The sequence below is a fragment of the Mixophyes fleayi genome, chromosome 3 (assembly GCF_038048845.1).
Source record: "Mixophyes fleayi isolate aMixFle1 chromosome 3, aMixFle1.hap1, whole genome shotgun sequence".
NCBI lineage: Eukaryota > Metazoa > Chordata > Amphibia > Anura > Limnodynastidae > Mixophyes > Mixophyes fleayi.
Genome location: NC_134404.1, coordinates 249,216,824 through 249,241,987, shown reverse-complemented (window position 1 = coordinate 249,241,987; position 25,164 = coordinate 249,216,824). Strand labels below are relative to the sequence as shown.

The window sequence follows — 25,164 nt, the reverse complement described above, 5'->3', positions numbered from 1 at the left end:
CTTTTTTCTGTGTTATCATGATAAAAGAGTAAAAATATGATTTAAAAACTTAAATCTTCTAAAGGATAAAATAAATAAATATATATATATATATATATATATATATATATATTTATATATATATATATATATATATATATATATATATATACACACACACACACACACACACACACACACAGAGACACACACACAGGGAGACACACGCACACGGAGACTCACACACACACACACCCATGGGGAGACACACACACACGGAGACTCACACACACGGAGACTCAGACATTTCAGGCATACATCCTAGAGAGAAATAAATAAATACTAAATAACATTGTAACGTAATGCTTTTGGATGATGTTATCCTCTTGCTTTCACTTCCTACGCATTTTGATCCACGATGCTTCTGGGTTACCTAGAATTGAACGTAAAACATAGAAATTAGGATACATTTACATTCATATAAGAAACAAAAAAAAAAATAATAATTAACAAGTCACATTTCTCACAAATATGCATTTTTAATCCTGAAAAGTAAACATTACTGTACATATGACATATTTATGTTTTTATGTCACTAACCTATTATCACTTATATACGCTTTTTAAAAAAAATTACTTTCTTACCCTTCTTCCTCAGATGAGACGGGGTTGATAATTTCCTCTTCTGGATCTTCCTGTAACAATCTTCTCCTTGCTGACTCCGGTCTTCTTTCTTCCACCACGGGGGTGTGGAGTGCAGATGACGTCCTCTGCTGGGGTGTTGGTGGAACAAATCCAGAAATGTTCCAATCGGGTAATGGGACTGAAACATTACCCTGTGCTCACCGGACTCTCAGCTCTTCACTGATATTCATGACATGCATTGACAGCATTTGCAGATGCATTGTCTGTTATTGTTGTTGCATATGCATCTGGATTGATTCATCTGGTAATACACTGCTGTATTCTGCTCCATTGAAACAGCCATTCGCGCTTGAATGTTGTTATATACTTGAATAGATGCTGATATTTCACTGTGCACTGTGATGAGTCGCTCCAGTAACGAATTGGTGGTATTACGGGAGCTTCGTACCTCTTCCACAACAGACGTCAAACAGTCTACCGAGTCACCAATTCTCTGAACTCTGTCTTCCATATTTCAGCGAGATGTTTCCTGCATTCCTTCCATCTTTCTGGCAAAGTCTGTGATGGAATGAAACAGAGTGCCTTGTTCGGGCAGACCGTGCACCAGTTGTGTTGGAAGACTGGTGCCTGTGGAGGGTACCCTTGCTTGAGATGGACCTTCCCCTTCTGTGGTTGGAACTTGAAGGTTGGGGAAGGCTTGCTGTAGCATCTCAAATCTTGTTGCAGCATCTTCGTGGACCAAACTGTCAGCTGGAGAAAATGTCAGTGATTCACTGTCATGTTCTAATCGCTCTGTAAAACAATCAACAATCAATTATTCAGATATTACATTATATGATTTTCAATGTTTAAAATTAATTGAGAAATGAATGTATTCTGTTAAAACAAGTAAAAAAAAATAATTATTCACCGGTTACTGAGCCGACAGGAGATGCTATTTCTTCCATGGCAGTTTGAGAATAAAAGGTGGATACTGGTGTTACCACCTGTTCCCTTGGAATGATGGATTCTAAAACATACAATAATAAAAAAAATAATAATATTGTTAATTAAATATAACATGTGAGACATTTCATTATCTAAAATGATACATGTGTACAATAAAAATATGTATATTTCTATGGATCGTTAAAACAAAAAGTGAATATATTGCTAGATAGTCATGTACACACAATTTTTCACATCTTCACACCTTCTGGACTATGAGCAAGGGTTATTGATGTTCCCCCTTCTTCACGCATCTCTTCAACGGGTCGGGCTTCTATACATAATAATAAATTAGATAAAATAAATTAATATATATATATATATATATATATATATAGAGAGAGAGAGAGAGAGAGAGAGAGAGAGAGAGAGAGAGAGAGAGATAGGTATATAGATAAAAAAAAATTACACATTAAAAAAAAAGTTTGCTAAGACCAAACAAAAAATTAATTCTGTGTAAACATTACCTTGCTGTACATCAGCAACAGGTTCCGAGACATCTACCTCAGTCACTCTTCTTCTCTTGTGAGCTGTAAGTTAATTTTAAAATACTATTAGACGCTATTATTAATTTTTTGCCAGGATTGGAATAGTGATCAAGAGTGACACACAGGAATAGTGAGTGAGAGAGTGTGATAGTGAAAGGGAAGGATAGAGAGAGATAAAGCAATATTAAGATAAAAAGAGGGAGAGTGACAGTGAAAGAGAGAGTGATAGTGAAAGAGAGCTAGAAAGAGAGAGTGAAAAAAAGAGAGAGAGAGTGAGAAAGAGAGAGAGAGAGAGAAAGAGAGAGAGAGAGTGAAAGAGAGAGAGTGAAAGAGAGAGAGACATTGATAGACCTAAGAGTGACAGTGATATAACAAGAGAGAGAGTTATAGTAAAAGAGAGAGATGGAGATATATGCATATTGATTTACAATGCAAATATAATTACCTTTTTTAATTGGTTCCACACTTTTGGCAGGATGAGTAGACTTGGTTAAACGGCTTACATTTTCTGTAACAAATAATTATAATAAGCTTTGCAAAATGTACTATATTTAAAATATATTATATCAACTTGATCACAATTTATACCTTGATTGGAAGCCGTTCTCGCTACTTCCACTGCGACTTGTCTTGGCATAAGCAATGTCACACCTATAATAAATAGAAGCAATAACATTACATTTTAGAGTTTTTGTCGATTCTATGGAAATATTACATTCATTGCATACAGATAGCACCAAAAATATCAAATTACATTTTACATTGGAAGAATATTTTTTGATAGATATTAATTGCATGCAATAATAATAGTAACAAGTGTAACATCAATTCCTGGTATTATAAGACAAATGATATACATTTCTATCTCACTATTACCAAATTATAAACATGTAAATATGTATGTGTATATGTAGATATGTATGTGTATATGTAGATATATATGAGTATATGTAGATATATATGAGAATATATATATATATATATATATATATATATATATATACACACACACTTGTAGGTTAATTGACTGCTATTGGAATTTCCCCCAGTGTCTGTGTGTGTGAATTTAGACTGTAAGCTCCAATGGTGCAGGGACTGATGTGAGTGATTTCTCTGTACAGTGCTGCGGAATCTGTGGCACTATATAAAAAAATGGTGATGATGATGTACGTACATACATACATACATACATACATACATACATACATACATACACAAATATGTTTGATTAAATTTTGGTGTAAAACATTTATAAAATAATAAACAACTTTCGGTAACACTATTATGGAACAAGATTTTTTTTTATTTAACATAGGGGATATTTTTCATAAAAAGTGTTATGTGTGAATAATATTGCTTTAGTTTATAAAAGGTTAAGGGCTAGATTTACTAAGCTGTGGATTGGAAAAATTGGGGATGTTGCCTATAGCAACCAATCAAATTCTAGCTTTCATAAAGCTGGAATCTAGTTGGTTGCTATAGGCAACATCCACACTTTTGCAAACCCGCAGCTTAGTAAATCTAGCACTAAAGTGTTATCTGGGTGTAATGTGTAGTGTAAAGTATGTAATCTATGGAGCATGTATACATGCATGTGTGCATCTTTAATATCATACCTTCTCCTTCTACACTCCTCTGGCCCTTGTGTCCTTGAGAATAACCCACATCTAAAATACATTAAAAGAAAAAACATTTAGTACATCTGTATATAAGATTTTAGCAAGGCAAGTAAAAAAAATAAAAAAAATTTTTTTTCCCATTATTATACATTTGCCATTTACCTCCTGATTTGGATTTTCTCTTCCGGGGTACTGCTTCCCTTTCATATCTTCTCCTTTGTGCTGCATCTTGTTCTGCAAAATTGTGAAAAAAAGTTTAGAAATTTATTTAAATTTAATTCACATCATTACTTTTATAGACAATTATACATTCCTCGTGGCTGGAAGGTGGATGGATCAAGGGTGTCCACTGTCCCTTCCACTCCTTCCACAAGATCAGCACTGAGAATTTGCCGCATCTTCTTCTCCCAAGGCTTAAATTTTAGGCGCAGTGGCTTGCCACCACCGGTTCCCCTGGAATGACGGGCAACAGCTGCCATCTTCGCCTTCGTGGTGCGCTTGCAGTCCCGAAAGCGTTTCTGGCAATCCGCAACTGATCTGACTCTAACACCTACTGTGGACACAGCAGAGGCAATCTGGGACCAAACCTTCTGCTTATGCTTAAAGGACGCCTTCAGCGATTGGGCACCCTTCAGTGTCTCGTAATGTTGCAGTACCCCAGCGACAAGGACTTCATTATCCTCAAGTGTGAAACGCCTGGATAGTGTTACAGATGGTCCTTCTTCGTCATCAGATCCACTCACTGTAAGATGTTGCTGCTGGGTGCTTGTGCTGGCTTGCACGCTGCTCACAAACTGCTGCCGCCTTCTTTCTTCTTGGCGCTCCTCAGGTCTGTCTCTCCATTCCTCACCACTGCTGACAATTTCTTCTTGGGTTCCCTGTGTAGAAGCAGAAGAAGAATCCCTACGCTCACTAGACGTGGCTACTCTAATAAATTTTACTTACTAAAACAAATAAAAACTATTGACTATTTAACAACACTTGCCTAAGGTTACAGTACACTAGTATGTTATAAATATACTACTACTATAATACACTAGTAATAACAATTAATTAAACTACACAAGTACTTGACTAAAAAAAAATATGCAGTTGTATTGAAAATAAATTATATTATAATTTTTAAGGGACCGAACTAGGTTCAATACAATCTATGTAAACTACAGAAAAGTAAATGCTAACTAATTACATTTATTCAAGAAAAAAAGGACAATAATGCAATTGTAGAAATACAGGAAAAAAATAATCTAAACACTAATAAAAATATATGCAGTTGTATTTAAAATAAATTATTATATAATTTTTAAGGGACCAAAGTAGGTTCAATACAATCTATGTAAACTACAATTAAGTAAATGCTAACTAATTCAATTTATCCAAAAAAACAAGGACACTACTGCAATTGTGAAAATACAGGACAAAAAAAACCAAAACAATACAAATATTTTTAGGTGTGTGTATGTGTATATATATATATATATATATATATATATATATATATATATATATATATATATATAAATATATGTAGATATATGTGTGTGTGGTGGGTGCAATTTAATAAGTGTGGTATGTCTGTAGTATATTCTTGTGTATATTTGTCAGTATTGTAAAAAATATATGATCATTATAAATGTAATTTTTTTATAAAAGTTAGTTTTATATGTGTGTAGTGCAGTGTACAGTCAACTCACAAATCCAATATTGAAGATTAGAGCAATGGAGAGCAGTCAGGAGTCACAAGCCTCAGGAGTCACAAGCCACAGCAGTCACCAACCAAGTCAGCCAACAGCTATCAGCAAATGACAGTTAGCTGATGGCTGCATTAATTTTTAATACTGAAATGGCTGCCTAAACCAATCCCTAGATTTCAAACTTGCTAGGACCAATAGTAGAGCGCGAGGGGGAGGATGCAAACTTAACATTTGAATTGAGCGAGTTTGTTTTTAAAACGAGCGCTCGAACTGCAAAAAACGAACGCGGAATTTTTTTTCGAGCGCAAAATTTTAACGCGTCTCGCTAACAATTGAATACGCCCCTGAGATTCCCATTATATATGATTTATTGTGGTTTCCTCCTAGGCCTGATTCATTAAGAAACTTATTCAAGAAATTTCTTATTCAAGTCTCCTGGACAAAACCATGTTCAAATGCAAAGGGTGAAAATTAGTTTTCTATTTTGCACATAAGTTAAAAACTGTCTGGTTTTTTTTTGTGTAGCAAACAAATATCAACTTTAAATTTCAGTGTACAAATAATCTATCAAGTATTTGTGCGCTACATGAAAAAACAGTCAGTATTTAACTTATTTGCAAAATAGAAAACTAATTTTTATCCCTTGCATTTTAACATGGTTTTGTCCAGGAGACTTAAGTAAGAAATGTATTGCTTAAGTTCCTTAATGAATCAGGCCAAGGGTCTAATTTTTGTGTGCACATGGTGGAATCTGAGGTTTTTTAAGATCTGTAGTAAATTAGGTTATTTATAGTATTAAAATCTCAAAAGGCTAAGATAAGTCGTGACCAACAGAGTAATACAATTTTTTTAATAATGTTAACAAGGCTATATTTTCCTAACCTACCATTTAGATATTATTTGCATTTGTGTAAGTAGAGAATTAGAGATAAAAAGAATATTAAATGTATTTGTGATGGATTTATACCAGAAAGCAGTATAATAAATTCAACTTCCATGAAATACTACTCTGTCATGCTGGGCAGAAGCTAATCTAATTAAGACATTAGCTTCTAAATTTAACTGCTCACAATGACTTTTTAAAGAGCATCTGGTAACTGGAAAGCTATAATAGTTCTGGCTAGTAAAATTCATGTTGGTAAGATGACTAATTACTGCTCGTAAATTATTGTTTATTTGTAAGAGTAAGCTCTTCCTTATATTAAAACATCTTGTTTTCTATATGTATATTATATGTAGTATACACTAGAAGTACTTTAATTTTAAATCTTCAGTCATATCTAATCCTTGAAGCTAAAGTGCCATTTTGACTATATACAATACATTCTCTTCTGTATGCAATAATAGCTAACTGACAACGACTTCATGCTACCTAAATCTCAAAATGTCCGAAACAGGACTAATCATCTGCCCCTCCTCCCAGAGTCACTTCTTCCCCTCACATCTTCCTTATCCCAATAATACTACAATTATCTCAGTCTCCCAAGCCTGCTGCCTTGGTGTCACACTTGCCTCCGTCCTCTGCTTTATTTCTCATATCCAATGTCTCTCCCAATTCTATCCCCTCTAACTTAGAAATATTGCCAGAATACACTCTTTTCTTACCCAAGATACTATCAAAACTCTTATCCACTCTCTCGTCATCTCTCACCTTGACTACTGCAATCTCCTCCAATCTGGCATTCCCCTTAACCCTCTATCCCTAGTTAAACCACCGTAAATTCTGCTGCAAAACTGATCTTCTTCTTTCGCCACTCCAAATCTACCACACAGAATACAATTCAGTTTGCTCACACATACCTATAATGCACTAAACAACACCAACCCTTCATACATCTCAAATCTCATTTCAAAAGGCACTCCATCTCACATTCTTAAATTAACCTCTGATCTTTGCTTTAACCCATCTCTGCTAATTACCACTCACTCCTCCTACAATACTTCTCCCATTACAACTCCTTGCTATGCCCGATCAGACTCTCCTACTGCCTTAAACTTTCTCTGAAAATCCATTTCTGCATTAGAGCTTACCCTACACCCACCTATACTACCCACACAAATGCACCCTCACAACTGTTCCAATCTCTAGTATGAGCTACACTTTCTCCTCTTGTTTTAGCTGTGCCCTCTTACAATTACAATGCGTTCTCTCACATGAGCAGGGTCCCCCCTACCCTTTATTTTCATTTATTTTGTCTACCTTGTGTGTCCCTGTTTTATGTATGTCCGGTTTTACCTATGGTCTGACACTGTGGAGCACTGTAACACATTACAAATGTAGGATAATAATAGTATTAGTAGTATCCACTTATATGTATGTATATATTAAGGTTTCCGTTAGAAAATATATGAACTTCATCGAAAAACCCTTGACACTGTCATAAACCAGTGGTGTTCTTTGACAGTGATAAGCACACCCCAAAAAATAAATATATTTCTTTCTTTTAAATTCACAGTGTTTTTCTACTAGTCAAAGAACTTATTGTGTGTGAGAATCTTAGTGACTTCTTTAGTAAGTGGGCAAAAAACAGGGTGCTTTTCGAGCTTGAGCAGCAACACCCCCAAAAAACAAATAGAATTGTTTACAAAAATGAATGTGTTGTACTTGAAAGAGAGAAAGAATTGAATGATGATGATTGTATTGAAGTAAGGCAGGATCTGTAGTACCACCTCATGCCCATGGCCTTTAGAATTCCTGTTGTCTCTACCATCAAACGGAGCAAAAAACAGGATGTTTGAGTGTGAGCAGCAGTGCAGCAGCCCCCAAAAACAATATATTTCTTTAAAAAACTTAACATGTTGTACTTGAAATATATAAAGAGGAGAATGATGATGATTGTGTTAAAATAAGGCAGAATCTGTAGTACCACCTCTTGCCCATGGACATTAGAATTCTGGGTGTTCCTACCATCAGACAGGGCAAAAAAACTGGGTGCTGTTTGAATGTGAGCAGTACCCCCTTTCTTTTAAAATCTGAAGTGTTTTCTCTTTTCTAGTTCTAGTAATTTTGTCAGGGCCAGTCTCATTGACATCTTTATTAAGCGAACAAAAAAACAGGGTGCTGTTTGAGTGTGAGCAGAACCCACCCCCAAAAAAATACAATTCTTAAAAAATGAACGTATTTTACTTGAAAGAGATAAATAATTGGATGATGATGATTGTGTTAACTTAAGGCAGAATCTTTGGTACCAACTCATGCCCATGGGTCTTAGAATTCTGGTTGTCCCTTCCATCAGCTGGGTTCTCAGGGGAGGGGGGGCCGGTCTATCTAGTGAGGGCATGAGGACAGTAATAAAATCTCCTCCCACAATTAATTCACCTTGTCTAATTTGGGAAAGTTGGAAACCTAATTTTCTAAAGTATGTGGATTTGTTTGTGTTAGTAGTATGTATGTATAACAGTACAGTATAGCATTTGTAAGGAAGGCAAAACAAATCTTATACTTTGCAAAATTTTGATGTCTCAGTGAACATTTCAAAACATACATGCAATGCAAAAAACTAAATGCTACATCTAGTCAACATTAAACAATCAAAGAGGCTTTAATTAAGGCCGCTCACGAATCACTTTAAATCTGGACCCATTATTAAGGTAGTTCAATATGTCAGTCTGAAAATCTAATCTGAACCCACCTTTTGACACAGCTCTGAATTGTGATTTAAAACACTGACAGGTCTTATCAAATGCACTTTAACAAGTCATGTAATGTGCCATTCCATCTGCCTCTTTACTTTCCATACTATCGAAAGTAAAAAAATTACCGTGCATGGTCATTCACAATTTTTATTTTGGGTGCAGCCCATCTTCATCTGTCTACTTGTCTAAATATAATATAATATTGTTGTCTAAATATCAGTATATATATATATATATATATATATATATATATATATACAAGTTAACCCGTGCATGATACTCATGCTTTCTAGTCAAATCAAGCTACTTAAGGTGTTAAAAAGGTTCTTGTCATGCATTTGGGCCTGGCCCAGGCCTCCTCAGGGGAAGAGCGTTATTTCCCGAAGCAAGCGCCCTTTTTTAACGTGGTTTTGTCCACATGTCACCACCTCATCATTTTTCTCCATCACCTCATCCTTCATCTTCATCGCCACATCCTTTATCAAGCTACTTAAGGTGTTAAAAACTCCCCACTGTCACCCCCGGCAACCACCAACCACTCCCAACTGTCACTTCTCCTTCAAGAAATATATAGGTCAGTGTATAACTCTGCCCAGCAGGTGGCGCTGCAGCTTGTTTGTTTTTTTTCACACACGCCACTAGGCATTTATATAGTAGATATATAAATATATATATATATATATATATATATATATATATATATATATATATTTATATATCAGTATATATACCACAGTGCGTCTAATAGTCTCTTATTCTTACTACCGGTGTCTAACTGTATGAAAAACTCATGAAGTCATTTACAGCATTCAGCGACCGCATGTAGATAATATTAGCACACTACTGTGCCACTATGTTTCATAGGGATTGTATTTTTTATTAAACTGTCATGTATTTGTGCTCGCTGTAGCACTTGGCCAAAATTGGTAAAAGGTTGGACAGTTATGAAAAGATGATTAGAAAATAGACTGAAAATGACTGTAAATGATGGTTAATCCTATAAATAGTAATGTAGGAGCAAAAACAGCTCAAAATCACATGATTTTGCATATTTTCCACAATTTTTTAATTAAATCCAGATCCAAATTCAAAAACAAAGCACATGAGGGTTTTTGGGCAAAACCAGAGCCATAACCAAAACACAAACAAGGTTTAGAACCAAAATACAGGGATCCGCGTATATCTATAATCAGTATTGCATTTGCTTACACAAACAGAATTTAATTACAACTGTATTTTTACCTTGATGGTAGCCAGGCTTCATGCCCAACGAACATAAGTAAATACTGCCTGGTATGGCACACTTACACTCCAGAGCTCAGCCACATACTGTACATGGAGCCTCTATGTCAGTGAACTATTACTTTCAGTTCATAGTCACTGAATTGCTCATAGTAAACATTACATACAGTTCTATAAGAAACCCTGGGATTTGTGAGGGTTTTGGGAAGCCATTGGTGCTGTAAGGCGAGATCTCATGTTAGCACTGGCTGATTCATGGTAACTTAAATCATACTTGCTTACCCCCCCCCCCCCTCCCCCCGAACATTCGGGAGGCTCACGAGTTTCTGGGAGTCCTCCCGGACTCCCGGAAGATTAGGGAAACCTCTCGGATCCTATAAAATGGCAAAATTCAAGGCATTGAATAATGGTAAGTTGGGCTTAATCGTGTCATTAAGCGCCGCCCCTGCAATTCATTACTTTGAATTGCTGTCATTTTAGTGGGGGTGGGGCTATAGTGACGCAACAATGTCACCACGCCCCCTCTTACCCTCTGTACCATAACCTGTACTCCAGGACATCTCGGAGTACAGATTTAAAAAGTAGGCAAGTATTACTTAAATATAACAGTCACATGTCATCTACTATTAAATTCAGGTTACAATGAACTATGTAGTTAAAAACAACATCTATTTTCTATAAGTGCAGCATTCTTGACATAAAGTAAATTTTATCAACCACCACCAGAAGTTTTATGAACCCCACCATCCATTTCATCACCCACCCACCCACTCATTTACTCAGCCCCCCAGTCAATTCATTAACCCTCCCTAGCCAATTCATCACCCCCCATCAATTCATTAACCTTTCCCCCTCAGTCACTTCATTACCTTCCCCCTCAGTAACTTTATCAACCACACCCAGTCACTTCATTAACCCCCCAGTCACTTCATTAACCCCCCCAAGTCAAATCATTAACCACCCCTCTCCCCAACTATCAATCAGTTTCCAGTTAATCACCCCACCCCCAGTCATCTCCCTCCTCCTCCCCCCTTATATTTAACAATTAGAACTTACCTTGAAGTCTTCTGGTCCTCTTCTCTCTGGCACTTCTGTCTTCTTGACAGGCAGCTAACAGCACATTCCATGCTGTTAGCTGCCCTCTCAGTGCAGCAAGTGTGGTCATGTGATCATCTCACATGACCACACTAAGCTTAGCACCAGCAGCTGCAATGAAAGAAGAGCTAACAGCATCGGATTTGCTGTTAGCTGCCTGTATTAGTGTGATACACTGACAGCCGAGACCGCCCCCTTGAGACCAGGGGCGGGCGATCATGGAGGAGACAGCGCCGAAAATTTTAGGTATGAAAAAATGTTTTTTTTTTTATTTAAAAAAAAATCCTTGTTAAATGTGTCGGCTCTGCGCCCCCTAGGGACTCTGCGCCCCCGGCTGCAGCTTGATCAGCCTAGTGGTTGATCAGGCCCTGGGAAGGGAAGGAGTAATGTAGGCCATGTACAGTAAGGGTGCTCTGGCGCAGGTGTGGACAATTCAAGCCTTTGTCATTATCATGCTTGTATTCATCCATATCTTTTGCACCCACTTTTATTTAAAAATTACATGTAGGCCTTTGATTTAAAAGTTACATATATACGTGCCACTAATTATCATGGAACAAGTGTATGAAACTAAGATATACTATTGCAATACATTGTATGTACAGTATGCACTGAAATCATCTTTAATGTAAAAAGTCTGAAAAATATTAATATATTTGAAAATAAATATTTATATAAATGATTATACTGTTGCTAAGAGTTGTTATTCTGTTTTATGATTAAATGAAAGTTTTATATTCTCTGATTTGACTAAGTACAGCCAGTACTCTTTAGGCAGAGCATACTTCCACCCAGATTCCAATTGAAATGTATCTTGAGGCACACTTGGATTAAAATGTGGGCCGGAACTACGCACATGTTCCGTACTCTTTTTAAACACGCAACTTAGCTGCAAGCTGCATCCTGACATAAATCAGACACTTTATGTATAGGCATCTACTTATAATGACTTGATGCACATAAAACACACAGAATAAAATAGAAATATATTGCTGCTCTGCTTTGTTTAGTTTTTAGCTTAAGTCTTTGTTTGGGAGGTGTTCTACAGCAGAAGTTGGGCTTTGAGGCAATCTTTTTAATGCCTAGTACTTGCCTTTTTTAAAGTATCCATAAACACAAAAATGGAGGCACATCCAAGGAGGTAAAGTGGGCACACAGCTTCATTTTTTTATTATTTTTTTTAGCAAGGGAGAGGTTTTAGAAAGAGAGAAAGAAGAAATGGAAATGTAACCTCCTAATTACTAGAGCTTGTTTTGTACGTCAATGGAAAGAAACCTTTTCACAAATTTGCAATAGATTGGTTTCACAGGGAATAACATTTTTATTTTGAACTCTTCTAAGTAAATTAAATTTTTTCATAACAGACATGAATTCTTTTTGGTAGCAGATTGGAGTAATGTTTTTTATTTTAATTGTAATATAATATATAAGGAAACATAGGAAGCTAACAATCGTACACCCTATTTATTTATTCCATTCTTTATTTGATATTCCCATTATGTAGTATTACATTTTATCAACCAGGGGTGGGGGCTTACAGGAGTCACAAGAGAATCCAATTAGTGTTCCCTATTTCCAGCACTCATAGATCTAAGCTGGATCTAATAGTTACTGGGAAGCCTATTTGCTTCGACTTACTACTCTCTTCTACTGTTTCAAAGTCTGCCAATAAATCAAAGAGCTATTTATCTAACTAACTGGTTTCTGGACCTGTCCCTAAGATGTATCTTGCCATTAATGGGGAAACAGCAATGGCAACATGCACAGGTGAGCCCATCCACCTTCATTGGTGGCAGTTTCTAAATTACCATTTGTAGATTTATAAACAGCCCAATGCTAATAACGAGTTAAAATAATAAAATATAAATACAGTGAAAAAGATAATGTGCATTGCCCTTACAAAACCAGTAAAATTAATTTCTTTAATGCGTTATTAACTTAATAATGTATGGGAAAAAAAGCTATCTAAATAATGAAAGTAAAAGTAAAATTTGTTTTATATTGTCAGAGCTATATTATATGTGTATTTGTACATCCTGCCTGATATTAAATATGAAGCTTGTTTCAGTGTTATTTAGGTTCATCAAAAAAACATGCATTTTGTTATTCCACAAATCATTGTGATTCTCTTTCATATAGCCTGGAAATTGAGATATATCTCATCCCTTTACATGTTTTGTTGTTGAACAATCTTCTTTTAACTTTAACTGTATTTTTTTCTTTAATATGTGACTTCTTCAGTCTGTGATTGGGTGTAGAAAAGTTTTTTGTCCTTCATGTTTTCATTTGGTGCCCATTATCCACCCATTATCAATTCCCTCTGATTTCTGATATCCCTTATAAACTTGTAACAATCTGAATAAGCATTTCTGTACAAACCAATTCTAACATAGTAACATAATTGATGAGGTTGAAAAAAGACACCAGTCCATCAAGTTCAACCTATAAAATAGAAATATATTGCTGCTCTGCTTTGTTTAGTTTTTAGCTTAAGTCTTTGTTATATATAAAATTCCAGGGAGAGGGGTGTTGGTCCGGACACCCTAATTTCATTAAAAGGTGCTACACAGTTGTGAATAAAATATATATCAAAAAAGAGTGAGAGGCACTAATAGTGTAGTAATTGAAAAAATACACAAAATATTTTCTCTATATAAGTAATATTTATACTTTATAAAAGATAGGGTTATCTGAAAACTGCTGTTTTAATCACCATTCTTCCTTAATTCCTATATTCTACAATCATTGGTTACCGCTTTCAATTGATAGTTTTAAAAGATACCCATATACCAACCAGAACACTTAAACAAGGCAAAAGAGGCCACTCAAGTGTAGTGTACTTTAATATTAATAAATAACCCAGACATAAATAAAAATAATTTTAAAAATTAAATTGCTCATCTGTAGAATACAGCCCTGACATTGAGGAGATGTTAACAGTGTCCACTACATTCAAATCTAGTAGAGTGCTCTAAGTGGCACCACCTCCTCCTTAGAATTGTTGCTGGACCCAGATTGCTTTTCCCATAGAGGAGATGCTTATTTAAGCTCTTGACCAGAAAGCAGCAATATTTAAATGTCATTATGGCACATTCAAAAATAAAGTTTGGTTGAAGCTCTAACTGAATAGAGCTTTGGTTAAGATAGCTTCTACAGGCATTCAAGCCTATAGATGACAATTGGAGTGAAGAGAAATATGCAGAGTAGTGGTGGGTTGTCTTGGAATAAGTATACCAGGATCAGAAGCAGAGGTAGTACTTGAATCCGGAACACAAGATTGATCAGCCAATAGAGACTGAAGTGCATCCATGTGATTTAAAATACCTTTCAGAAAGGTATGATATGGACTTAGTCGGTTTTATCCTTATACCAGGTATTATCATGGATAGTAGAGTTGGGTGACAAAACATTAGTAATAACACCCATTAATTAACCACACCTACCTCATACACATACACTACATTGCCACAAGCCCCATGTGCCATCACACACACACACACACACGGACAAACACACACACACACACACAGACTACATTGCCACAAGCCCCCTGTGCCATCACACACACACAAACTACATTGCCACAAGCCCCCTGTGCCGTCACACACATTACATTGCCACAAACCCCCTGTGCCATCACACACACATTACTGTGCCCCTTCATCACCACACTGTGCCCCCTTATGATCACACTGTGCCCTCCATGCTGCTTTTACTCCCCACTTCATCTAGCCCCCCTTCCTCACACTGTACCATGTTGCTTTTGCTCTCCCCTTCTCCTGGCCCCCCTTCCTCACACTGTGCCATACTATTTTTGCTCCCCCCTTCTCCTGGCTCCCCTTCATCACCCTGTGTGATGCTGCCCTTACTCCCACTTCCTCACTTTGTGCCATCATGCTCCCCTTCCTCACTCTGTGCCATCCTGCTCCCCCCCTTCATCACTCTGTGCCATCCTGCTTCCCCCTTCATCACTCTGTGCCATCCTGCTCCCCCCTTCATCGCTCCATGACATCCTGCCCCCCCTTTATCACTCTGTGTCATTCTGCCCCCCCCTTCATCACTCTGCGCCAGCTCTGCCTCACTAATGAAGAGGACAGAGCCATCAGGCAACGGGGCCCACCGAGAAATATCCCAGCTCCTCGGCGGGTCAGTCCGACCCTGCCTCTGAATGATTGCCAATTATTTGCAAAGCAGGTGCAAATTAGTAACAGAAAATATTTTCAAACCATTTTTTTCCCATTAACAGTGAAATCTGCTCCAGTTAAATTATAAGTAAGTCATGGTTTAATAATAAATTATAAAAATGTGCTTTTATATAAACACTTGTATAATATCTGTACAGTTTTTATTAATTTGTATTATTATTATTATTATTATTATTATTATTATTATTATTATTATTATCATTATTATTATTATTATTATTGTTATTTTTTAAAGTGCTGACATCTTATGCAGTGATTTCCATTGAGGGGTTCAGGATAATAATACATTACATACAATAATAAGAATCAGAAGGTTGAGACTGTAAATAGTTGCATAATTAATATTAGCACAGAATTGCATTCAACACATGGGGCCCGATTGATCTAGCTATGGATCTGCCTTCTTAAGCGGATAATCCGATAATCGTCTCTACGCATGCGCTAAACAGGGAGTTAAACTGCGTAAAACACCACAATACGCTGCTCAAACAGAACATATCGGTCACGGAAAGAATTAGGTGTCTCAAACTCCATCGCAAATACATTTGCGATGTTGGCTGACCACTTGAAAAGAAAAGGGTTGGGAATGGGAGGAGAGTGGGCGTGGAGTGGGCTGAGATAAGATATCAGTTGAGAAGAGTAGGCGTTATGTATTTTAACTTGAGAAGAGTAGGTGTTCCCTCTGTCCATGTATGGTAAACTGAGATCAATCGTGTCTCAACCCCTTGGTCAAACTTAAGGCAGCTCAGGGTCATGTTTAAGTCCAAAACAGTTAGCTAAAACAACAATTAAACTGCTCAAAATGCATTTTGCGTTTAAAATATTCACAACTAAATATGCACAACATATATACATATGAGTACAGATTTTTATTATACATTTATTTATTTTTTTAATTTTCACATTTATTTGGATATATATATAAAACATTTTCCATTAGTATGTTTGTGTAAAATAAGCCTATTTTCCTTACTGCCACCTTTGTAATAAATGCCACTATAAAGTGTATGATGTTTGCTGATCTTTTGGGCCATTTGGTTAAATCCGGAACTGCCGGAATGCCGGAACGCCGGAATGAGTCAGCTTAATATAGCGCCCTCTGCTGCTTGTTGTGTCTTGAATAAAGATGTCTGTCTTTACTCAAGACTTTTCTGGTCCTGCATTTTGGTATGCTACACAGATATGTTCTCTGGATTATGTTGAGCAACTTTGCCACATACTTCCATAGATATATATATTGTAGATCCCATCTATAGATTACAGCTATCTGTTATAACTGACTTAATGTATGTCGGAATGGATGGCTGAGTGCATTACACTCCCGGAATGGAGTGCTGAGTGCATTGCCCATCCATTTTGGCAGTTGGAATGGATGACTAAGGTACTTGCCGAAACATTCAAGTCAGGGCCGAAACGAGGGCTGTGCGACAGGGGCAACCGCCAAGGGCGCAATGCTTTAGGGGGGCGCAATTTAGAAATATTTTAGGTTCATTTGGTTAAAATTGAGTGCTTGGAGGGGCGGCATTTGTCTTTCTCGCCCGAGGCACTAGAATTCTAAGTTACGGCTCTGATTCAAGTATCCTAAATAAGCCCTTTCAAAATCTTACATGGAGCTCAAGCAAATTGCATTGTAAATCAAAAATTTTTAGAAACACACAATATATTATATTGATTCTCTATGTAAAATGGCTCTTGTGTAAACACGTCTTTGCTATTGTTTGTTAACCCAACTGCTTCCAAACGCTACTCAGATTAATACTCATAAAATTCCACTTTTCACGGCTGAATTGTTTGTAATTAAAGCTAGCATACTTTTACACCAGAGACACTTTGGAACTCAATACATATATAGGAAGAATATTAGTGATTCCACACGCACAAGAGTGGAGGAATTGAACTCAGGTTTCTAATTTTCAAAGGTGCATTCTCGAACCGCTACACCAATGTTCAAGTGGTCTAAAAATGATTAAAATGGCATAGAATGAAATCCAGACCAATAACTTCGCTCAGGACAAGTTTTGGGATGTTTCGTTAGGGATAATGTCAATTATTTCACTAGGAACTATTAGAGGCGTCAATCCATGGTATATGCACTGTGAAACTTTTGGAAAAGCAGTCCTGTATAATAAGTTTTTTTTTAACATTTAGTTTATCATTTTGGACAGCTTTTTTGCAAAGGTGTTTGGGGTCCAAATTTGGATTTCCACAAGTTTCAATTGTGGATTAATCCTAAAAGTGTTTGCAAGCAACTTATTTGGGTCAGCTGCTTCTCTGTGTTGTACCTGCATACAATTTGAGTTTGCACTTATTATTAGCAACATGAGGGTTAACGTGAAATCAAGTACTACACCTAAACACACACACAAACAATTGTCTGATTTCAAACCCAGCAGAGCTGTAAATGCTAAAATAGGAACAATGAATAATCGTGGATGCCAACGATTCGCAATCGTGTACTTTACATTACTTTTATTATTCGTGTTGAAAGTTACTTGAGGGTCATATTTGCATTGTGTAATAAAGGTAGACTCGTGGCCTCAAACTTATGACCTTAGCATTGACGGATGTCAACCACCACCACCTAACCACCTAACCACCACACTATTGTCTACAAATGGTACATGTGTTCTCTTGCATACATTTGAAATTTACACTCATGAAACCATGATCTTTGCACACCACAAACATCTAAGTCCATTTTATAAATATGTGAATTATCGTAAAAAAAAAACACTTACCCTACTTTGATTACACTTTGAAAACATGCCAGATATGTTTTCAAACCAAACACACTCATCCTCTCTCAACGCACCTATGTGCTCGTAATGCGCCGGCGTTCTACCGGCAGTTAATTCTGTAATCACAGTGGTCATTAAAAATGCCTTTGTGGAACTTCAGTGCTTTTGGGAGTTTCAGTGGTCTGGGTGAGTATACTGCAGATGGACAAATGCTGGTTCAAGGTGTTTACAGCAGTATCTTTGTCAACCTTCATTATGTTTAATTAGCTACCAAAGCATTGCTATGTGTTAGATAGCTTGAAAGGCCATTCATACTATATGATTTAAGCTACTTTACTTGGTGCTGAAAGGGGTTTACAAACTTTGTTAGAGAGTGGCTTTTCGATGTTAGAAGTAAAGTGTTTGTTTACATTTGGAGTTACATACATTCTTGCACTGTGTATACTTTGATGAGGGACTGCAGACTTACTGCAAAAGGGGCAGTGACGTGCGGCCAATTAAACGGTAGTACCTTCGATTAGTCGCTGACTGCATTGCTCTCCTACCCACAGCCAGGACCCTTTAATGGGCAACCTGGCCCACCAAACAGAGAAAGCACTAAGGGACCTAAATGCCTATAAATGTGAATAATAAACCACTCCATGCCCTCATCCGTGATCCATGGGTGAGCGATAGCAAACCCACCTAAGGCTTCGTCCGCTTTACTTGCAGCCTTATTGACCTTCCGAATTATGGTCTTCATAATGGGAGGGGCTATGGGAATTCTCCAAGCAAGGCGAGGGATAATGTGGGACAAACCTATCCTAATCCCAGGCCATCTAGCGTGCAACACTCTCAAATCCTCTCTTATACTGACAATTAAATCCAAGGATTTGGCATGGCCTAAATCATTTCCGCCTGTATGTACCAATAGAATATCAGGGGGGCCAAAATGATTAATTTTGTTATCCAAAAGTGGCATGATAGCAGGCCATAACAATCTCCTCCTTCCAACCCATCTGAATGTTATAGGGTTGTTAAATAGGGACCAGTCGTAGGCCATATGATGTTTCTCGGCCCAATACACATATGAGTGGCCTATGACCCATATGTTAATCTTCTGCAAACCTAAGACCAAAAAATATAATTGGTTAGGGCCATAAAATAATTTGCTCATTCGAACCAATATATATATCCGCTGGTGGAATCCAACCTCTGCACACCACAGAAGGTCATTACAAGCTAATCTTGAAGCTTAACTACCCAGCGGTCCATGAGCAACTGTTTACCATTTCACATTTTCTCATAAAAGAAAAAGTTGGAGGTACCAACACCAAGCAGGTCTGTGTGTAACTTTTAAGAGACCACTTTAACCTTATAACATATTAAAAATTGGAGGTACACACACCAAGCAGGTTCCGGTGCAACTAACAAACCGCTTTTTCATAAATTAGTATACCAAGCCAGTCCAATAGAATTATGACACGGCTTTAACCTCCATTAACTGCAGTGTACACATACTAAATATTAAAGGTTCAAATACCAAGCAAGTCAATGTGCACCATAAGACCACTTCATCCTCCAAAGCTGCAGCACCTAAATATGAGTATAAAAGGTTTATTTAAAACACACAGATCTACGTGTTATTACTAGGGATGAGCGCACTCGGATTTATGAAATCCGAGCCCACCCGAACGTTGCGGATCCGAGTCGGATCCGAGACAGATCCGGGTATTGGCGCCAAATTCAAATGTGAAACTGAGGCTCTGACTCATAATCCCGTTGTCGGATCTCGCGATACTCGGATCCTATAAATTCCCCGCTAGTCGCCGCCATCTTCACTCGGGCATTGATCAGGGTAGAGGGAGGGTGTGTTAGGTGGTCCTCTGTGCTGTTTAGTTCTGTGCTGTTTAGTTCTGTGCTGTTTAGTTCTGTGCTGTTTAGTTCTGTGCTGTTTAGTTCTGTGCTGTGCTGTGCTGTGCTGTGCTGTGCTGTGTTCTGCAGTATCAGTCCAGTGGTGCTGTGTGCTGTGCTCTGTCCTTCTGAGGTCAGTGGTGCTGCTGGGTCCTGTGCTGTGTCCTGTTCAGTCCAGTGGTGCTGTGTCCTGTGCTCTGTGCTTCTAAGGGCATAGTTATTTCCCCAATATTCCCCTGTGTTTAAAAAAATAAAAAAAAGTTTTTTTAAAAAATACCAAAAACTACTTTAATTTTTTTTAATTACCACAAAATTTGCACAACCAATCCTGCAGTATAAGCCCATTGGTACTGCAATATTACCAAGTTCACACATTCAGCAGTAAAAGTCCAGTGGTACTGCAATATTACAAAGTTTACACATTCTGCAGTATCAGTCCAGTGGTGCTGTGTCCTGTGCTCTGTCCTGCTGAGTTCCGTAGTGCTGCTGGGTCCTGTGCCGTGTCCTGTTCAGTCCAGTGGTGCTGTGTCCTGTGCTCTGTGCTTCTAAGGGCATAGTTATTTCCCCATTATTCCCAAGTTTTTAAAAAATAAAAAAAAAGTAAAAAAAAATAAAAAATTTAAAAAAAAAAAAAAATATATAATAATTATAACCAAATTTGCAAAACCAATCCAGCAGTATAAGTCCATTGGTACTGCAATATTACAAAGTTCACACATTCTGCAGTATCAGTCCAGTGGTGCTGTGTCCTGTGCTCTGTCCTGCTGAGGTCCGTAGTGCTGCTGGGTCCTGTGCCGTGTCCTGTTCAGTCCAGTGGTGCTGTGTCCTGTGCTCTGTGCTTCTAAGGGCATAGTTATTTCCCCATTATTCCCAAGTTTTTAAAAAATAAAAAAAAGTAAAAAAAAATAAAAAAGTAAAAAAAAAATAAATAAATATAATAATTATAACCAAATTTGCAAAACCAATCCAGCAGTATAAGTCCATTGGTACTGCAATATTACAAAGTTCACACATTCTGCAGTATCAGTCCAGTGGTGCTGTGTCCTGTGCTCTGTCCTGCTGAGTTCCGTAGTGCTGCTGGGTCCTGTGCCGTGTCCTGTTCAGTCCAGTGGTGCTGTGTCCTGTGCTCTGTGCTTCTAAGGGCATAGTTATTTCCCCACTATTCCCAAGTTTTTTAAAAATAAAAAAAAAGTAAAAAAAAATAAAAAATTTAAATTTGCAAAACCAATCCAGCAGTATAAGTCCATTGGTACTGCAACATTACCAAGTTCACACATTCTGCAGTATCTTGTGCTACATATAATGGAGACCAAAAATTTGGAGGATAAAGTAGGGAAAGATCAAGACCCACTTCCTCCTAATGCTGAAGCTGCTGCCACTAGTCATGACATAGACGATGAAATGCCATCAACGTCGTCTTCCAAGCCCGATGCCCAATCTCGTAGTACCGGGCATGTAAAATCCAAAAAGCCCAAGTTAAGAAAAAGTAGCAAAAAGAGAAACTTTAAATCATCTGAGGAGAAACGTAAAGTTGCCAATATGCCATTTACGACACGGAGTGGCAAGGAACGGCTTAGGCCCTGGCCCGTGTTCATGACTAGTGGTTCAGCTTCACCCACGGATCTTAGCCCTCCTCCTCCTCCCCCCCCCTACAAAAAATTGAAGAGAGTTATGCTGTCAGCAACAAAACAGCAAACAACTCTGCCTTCTAAAGAGAAATTATCACAAATCCACAAGGCGAGTCCAAGGATGTTGGTGGTTGTCAAGCCTGACCTTCCCATCACTGTACGGGAAGAGGTGGCTCGGGAGGAGGCTATTGATGATGTAGCTGGCGCTGTGGAGGAACTTGATGATGAGGATGGTGATGTGGTTATTGTAAATGAGGCACCAGGGGGGGAAACAGCTGATGTCCATGGGATGAAAAAGCCCATCGTCATGCCTGGTCAGAAGACCAAAAAATGCACCTCTTCGGTCTGGAGTTATTTTTATCCAAATCCAGACAACCAATGTATGGCCATATGTAGCTTATGTAAAGCTCAAATAAGCAGGGGTAAGGATCTTGCCCACCTAGGAACATCCTCCCTTATACGTCACCTGAATAACCTTCATAGTTCAGTGGTTACTTCAGGAACTGGGGCTAGGACCCTCATCGGTACAGGGACACCTAAATCCCGTGGTCCAGTTGGATACACACCAGCAACACCCTCCTCGTCAACTTCCTCCACAATCTCCATCAGATTCAGTCCTGCAGCCCAAGTCAGCAGCCAGACTGAGTCCTCCTCAATACGGGATTCATCCGAGGAATCCTGCAGCGGTACGCCTACTACTGCCACTGCTGCTGTTGCTGCTGTTAGTCGGTCATCTTCCCAGAGGGGAAGTCGTAAGACCGCTAAGTCTTTCACAAAACAATTGACCGTCCAACAGTCGTTTGCCATGACCACAAAATACGATAGTAGTCACCCTATTGCAAAGCGTATAACTGCGGCTGTAACTGCAATGTTGGTGTTAGACGTGCGCCCGGTGTCCGCCATCAGTGGAGTGGGATTTAGAGGGTTGATGGAGGTATTGTGTCCCCGGTACCAAATCCCCTCGAGATTCCACTTCACTAGGCAGGCGATACCAAAAATGTACAGAGAAGTACGATCAAGTGTCCTCAGTGCTCTAAAAAATGCGGTTGTACCCACTGTCCACTTAACCACGGACATGTGGACAAGTGGTTCTGGGCAAACGAAGGACTATATGACTGTGACAGCCCACTGGGTAGATGCATCCCCTTCCGCAGCAACAGCAACAGCTGCATCAGTAGCAGCAACTACAAAATGGCGGCTCGTGCAAAGGCAGGCAACATTGTGCATTACAGGCTTTAATAAGAGGCACAATGCTGACAACATATTAGAGAAAATGAGGGAAATTATCTCCCAGTGGCTTACCCCACTTAGACTCTCATGGGGATTTGTGGTGTCAGACAATGCCAGTAACATTGTGCGGGCATTAAATATGGGCAATTTCCAGCACGTCCCATGTTTTGCCCACACCATTAATTTGGTGGTGCAGCATTACCTCAAGAGTGACAGGGGTGTGCAGGAGATGCTTGCGGTAGCGCGCAAAATTGCTGGACACTTTCGGCATTCAGCCAGTGCCTACCGCAGACTAGAGGCACATCAAAAAAGCATGAACCTGCCCTGCCATCACCTCAAACAAGAGGTTGTGACGCGCTGGAACTCCACCCTCTATATGCTGCAGAGGATGGAGGAGCAGCAAAAGGCCATTCAGGCCTACACAGCCACCTACGACATAGGCAAAGGAGTGGGGATGCGCCTCAGTCAAGCGCAGTGGAGACTGATTTCCGTGTTGTGCAAGGTTCTGCAGCCATTTGAACTTGCCACACGAGAAGTCAGTTCCGACACTGCCAGCTTGAGTCAGGTCATTCCCCTGATCAGGCTGTTGCAGAAGCAGCTGGAGAAAGTGAGGGAGGAGCTGGTAAGCCATTGCGATTACACCAAGCATGTAGCTCTTGTGGATGTAGCCCTTCGTACGCTTTGCCAGGATCCGAGGGTGGTCACTCTTTTAAAGTCAGAGGAATACATTCTGGCCACCGTGCTCGATCCTCGGTTTAAAGCGTATGTTGTGTCTCTGTTTCCGGCGGACACAAGTCTACAGCGGTGCAAAGACCTGCTGGTCAGGAGATTGTCCTCTGAAGAGGACCGTGACATGCCAACAGCTCCACCCTCATTTTCTTCCACATCTATGGCTGCGAGGAAAAAGCTCAGTTTTCCCAAAAGAGGCACTGGCGGGGATGCTGATAACATCTGGTCCGGACTGAAGGACCTGCCAACCATTGCAGACATGTCTACTCTCGCTGCATTGGATGCTGTCACAATAGAAAAAATTGTGGATGATTACTTTGCTGACACCATCCAAGTAGACATGTCAGACAGTCCATATTGTTACTGGCAGGAAAAAAAGGCAGTTTGGAAGCCCCTGTACAAACTGGCTCTATTTTACCTGAGTTGTCCCCCCTCCAGTGTGTACTCGGAAAGAGTTTTTAGTGCAGCGGGGAACCTGGTCAGTGAGCGGCGAAGGAGGTTGCTTCCTCAGAACGTTGAAAAAATGATGTTTATAAAAATGAATAATCAATTCCTCAATGAAGTACAGCACTGCCCTCCAGACAGTACAGAGGGACCTGTGGTTGTGGAGTCCAGCGGGGACGAATTGATAATGTGTGATGAGGAGGAAGTACACACTGTAGGGGGAGAGGAATCAGAGGTTGAGGATGAGGACGACATCTTGCCTCAGTAGAGCCTGTTTAGTCTGTACAGGGAGAGATGAATAGCTTTTTTGGTGTGGGGGCCCAAACAAACCAATCATTTCAGCCAAAGTTGTTTGGTAGGCCCTGTCGCTGAAATGATTGGTTTGTTAAAGTGTGCATGTCCTATTTCAACAACATAAGGGTGGGTGTGAGGGCCCAAGGACAATTCCATCTTGGACCTTTTTTTTTGCATTATATGACCAATCAACAGTCGTTTGCCATGTTCAAAAAGTAAAACCAAATTTAAAAAAATACAAGAAATTAAACCAAAAGTAAAATGCCGTGTCATAATTTAAAACAAGAGGTATTGACGTGCTCTAAAACTACTGTATTGTTGTTTATATTTTATAAACACTACACTTGAAAGCTTGAGTCTTTCAATAAAAAAGTAACTGTCCATTGCACGAATATTTGCAACAGGGACAATTTTAGGGTTAAGAAAGTCAACTAATAACACTTCGACGCTGTCTGTCTTTATAAACACTACACTTGGAAGTTGGAGGAGGTATTGTGGCCCCGGCACCAAATTTACTACCGGGGCCACTCCACTGTGCAGTCCATATTTAGGTGTATCAGATATTAAACAACGGTGACAGTTGATGCCCAATTTTTTAATTATATTGTGGCCTCGGTA

At 38.7% G+C, this 25,164-nt stretch overlaps 1 protein-coding gene across 1 annotated transcript; it reads right to left on the bottom strand.

Annotated features, from left to right (window-relative positions):
- Positions 1 to 996: 996 nt before the first annotated feature.
- Positions 997 to 3,976, bottom strand: LOC142142928 (uncharacterized). The gene is made up of 8 exons (XM_075200694.1): positions 3,881 to 3,976; positions 3,716 to 3,766; positions 2,688 to 2,750; positions 2,545 to 2,607; positions 2,079 to 2,141; positions 1,817 to 1,885; positions 1,535 to 1,633; positions 997 to 1,416 (listed from the first exon to the last, which is right to left on the bottom strand). The coding sequence occupies exons 3-8, from the start codon at positions 2,734 to 2,736 to the stop codon at positions 1,139 to 1,141; spliced, it is 621 nt and encodes a 206-aa protein (XP_075056795.1). The 5' UTR covers positions 2,737 to 2,750; positions 3,716 to 3,766; positions 3,881 to 3,976; the 3' UTR covers positions 997 to 1,138.
- Between the last annotated feature and the right edge of the window lie 21,188 nt (positions 3,977 to 25,164).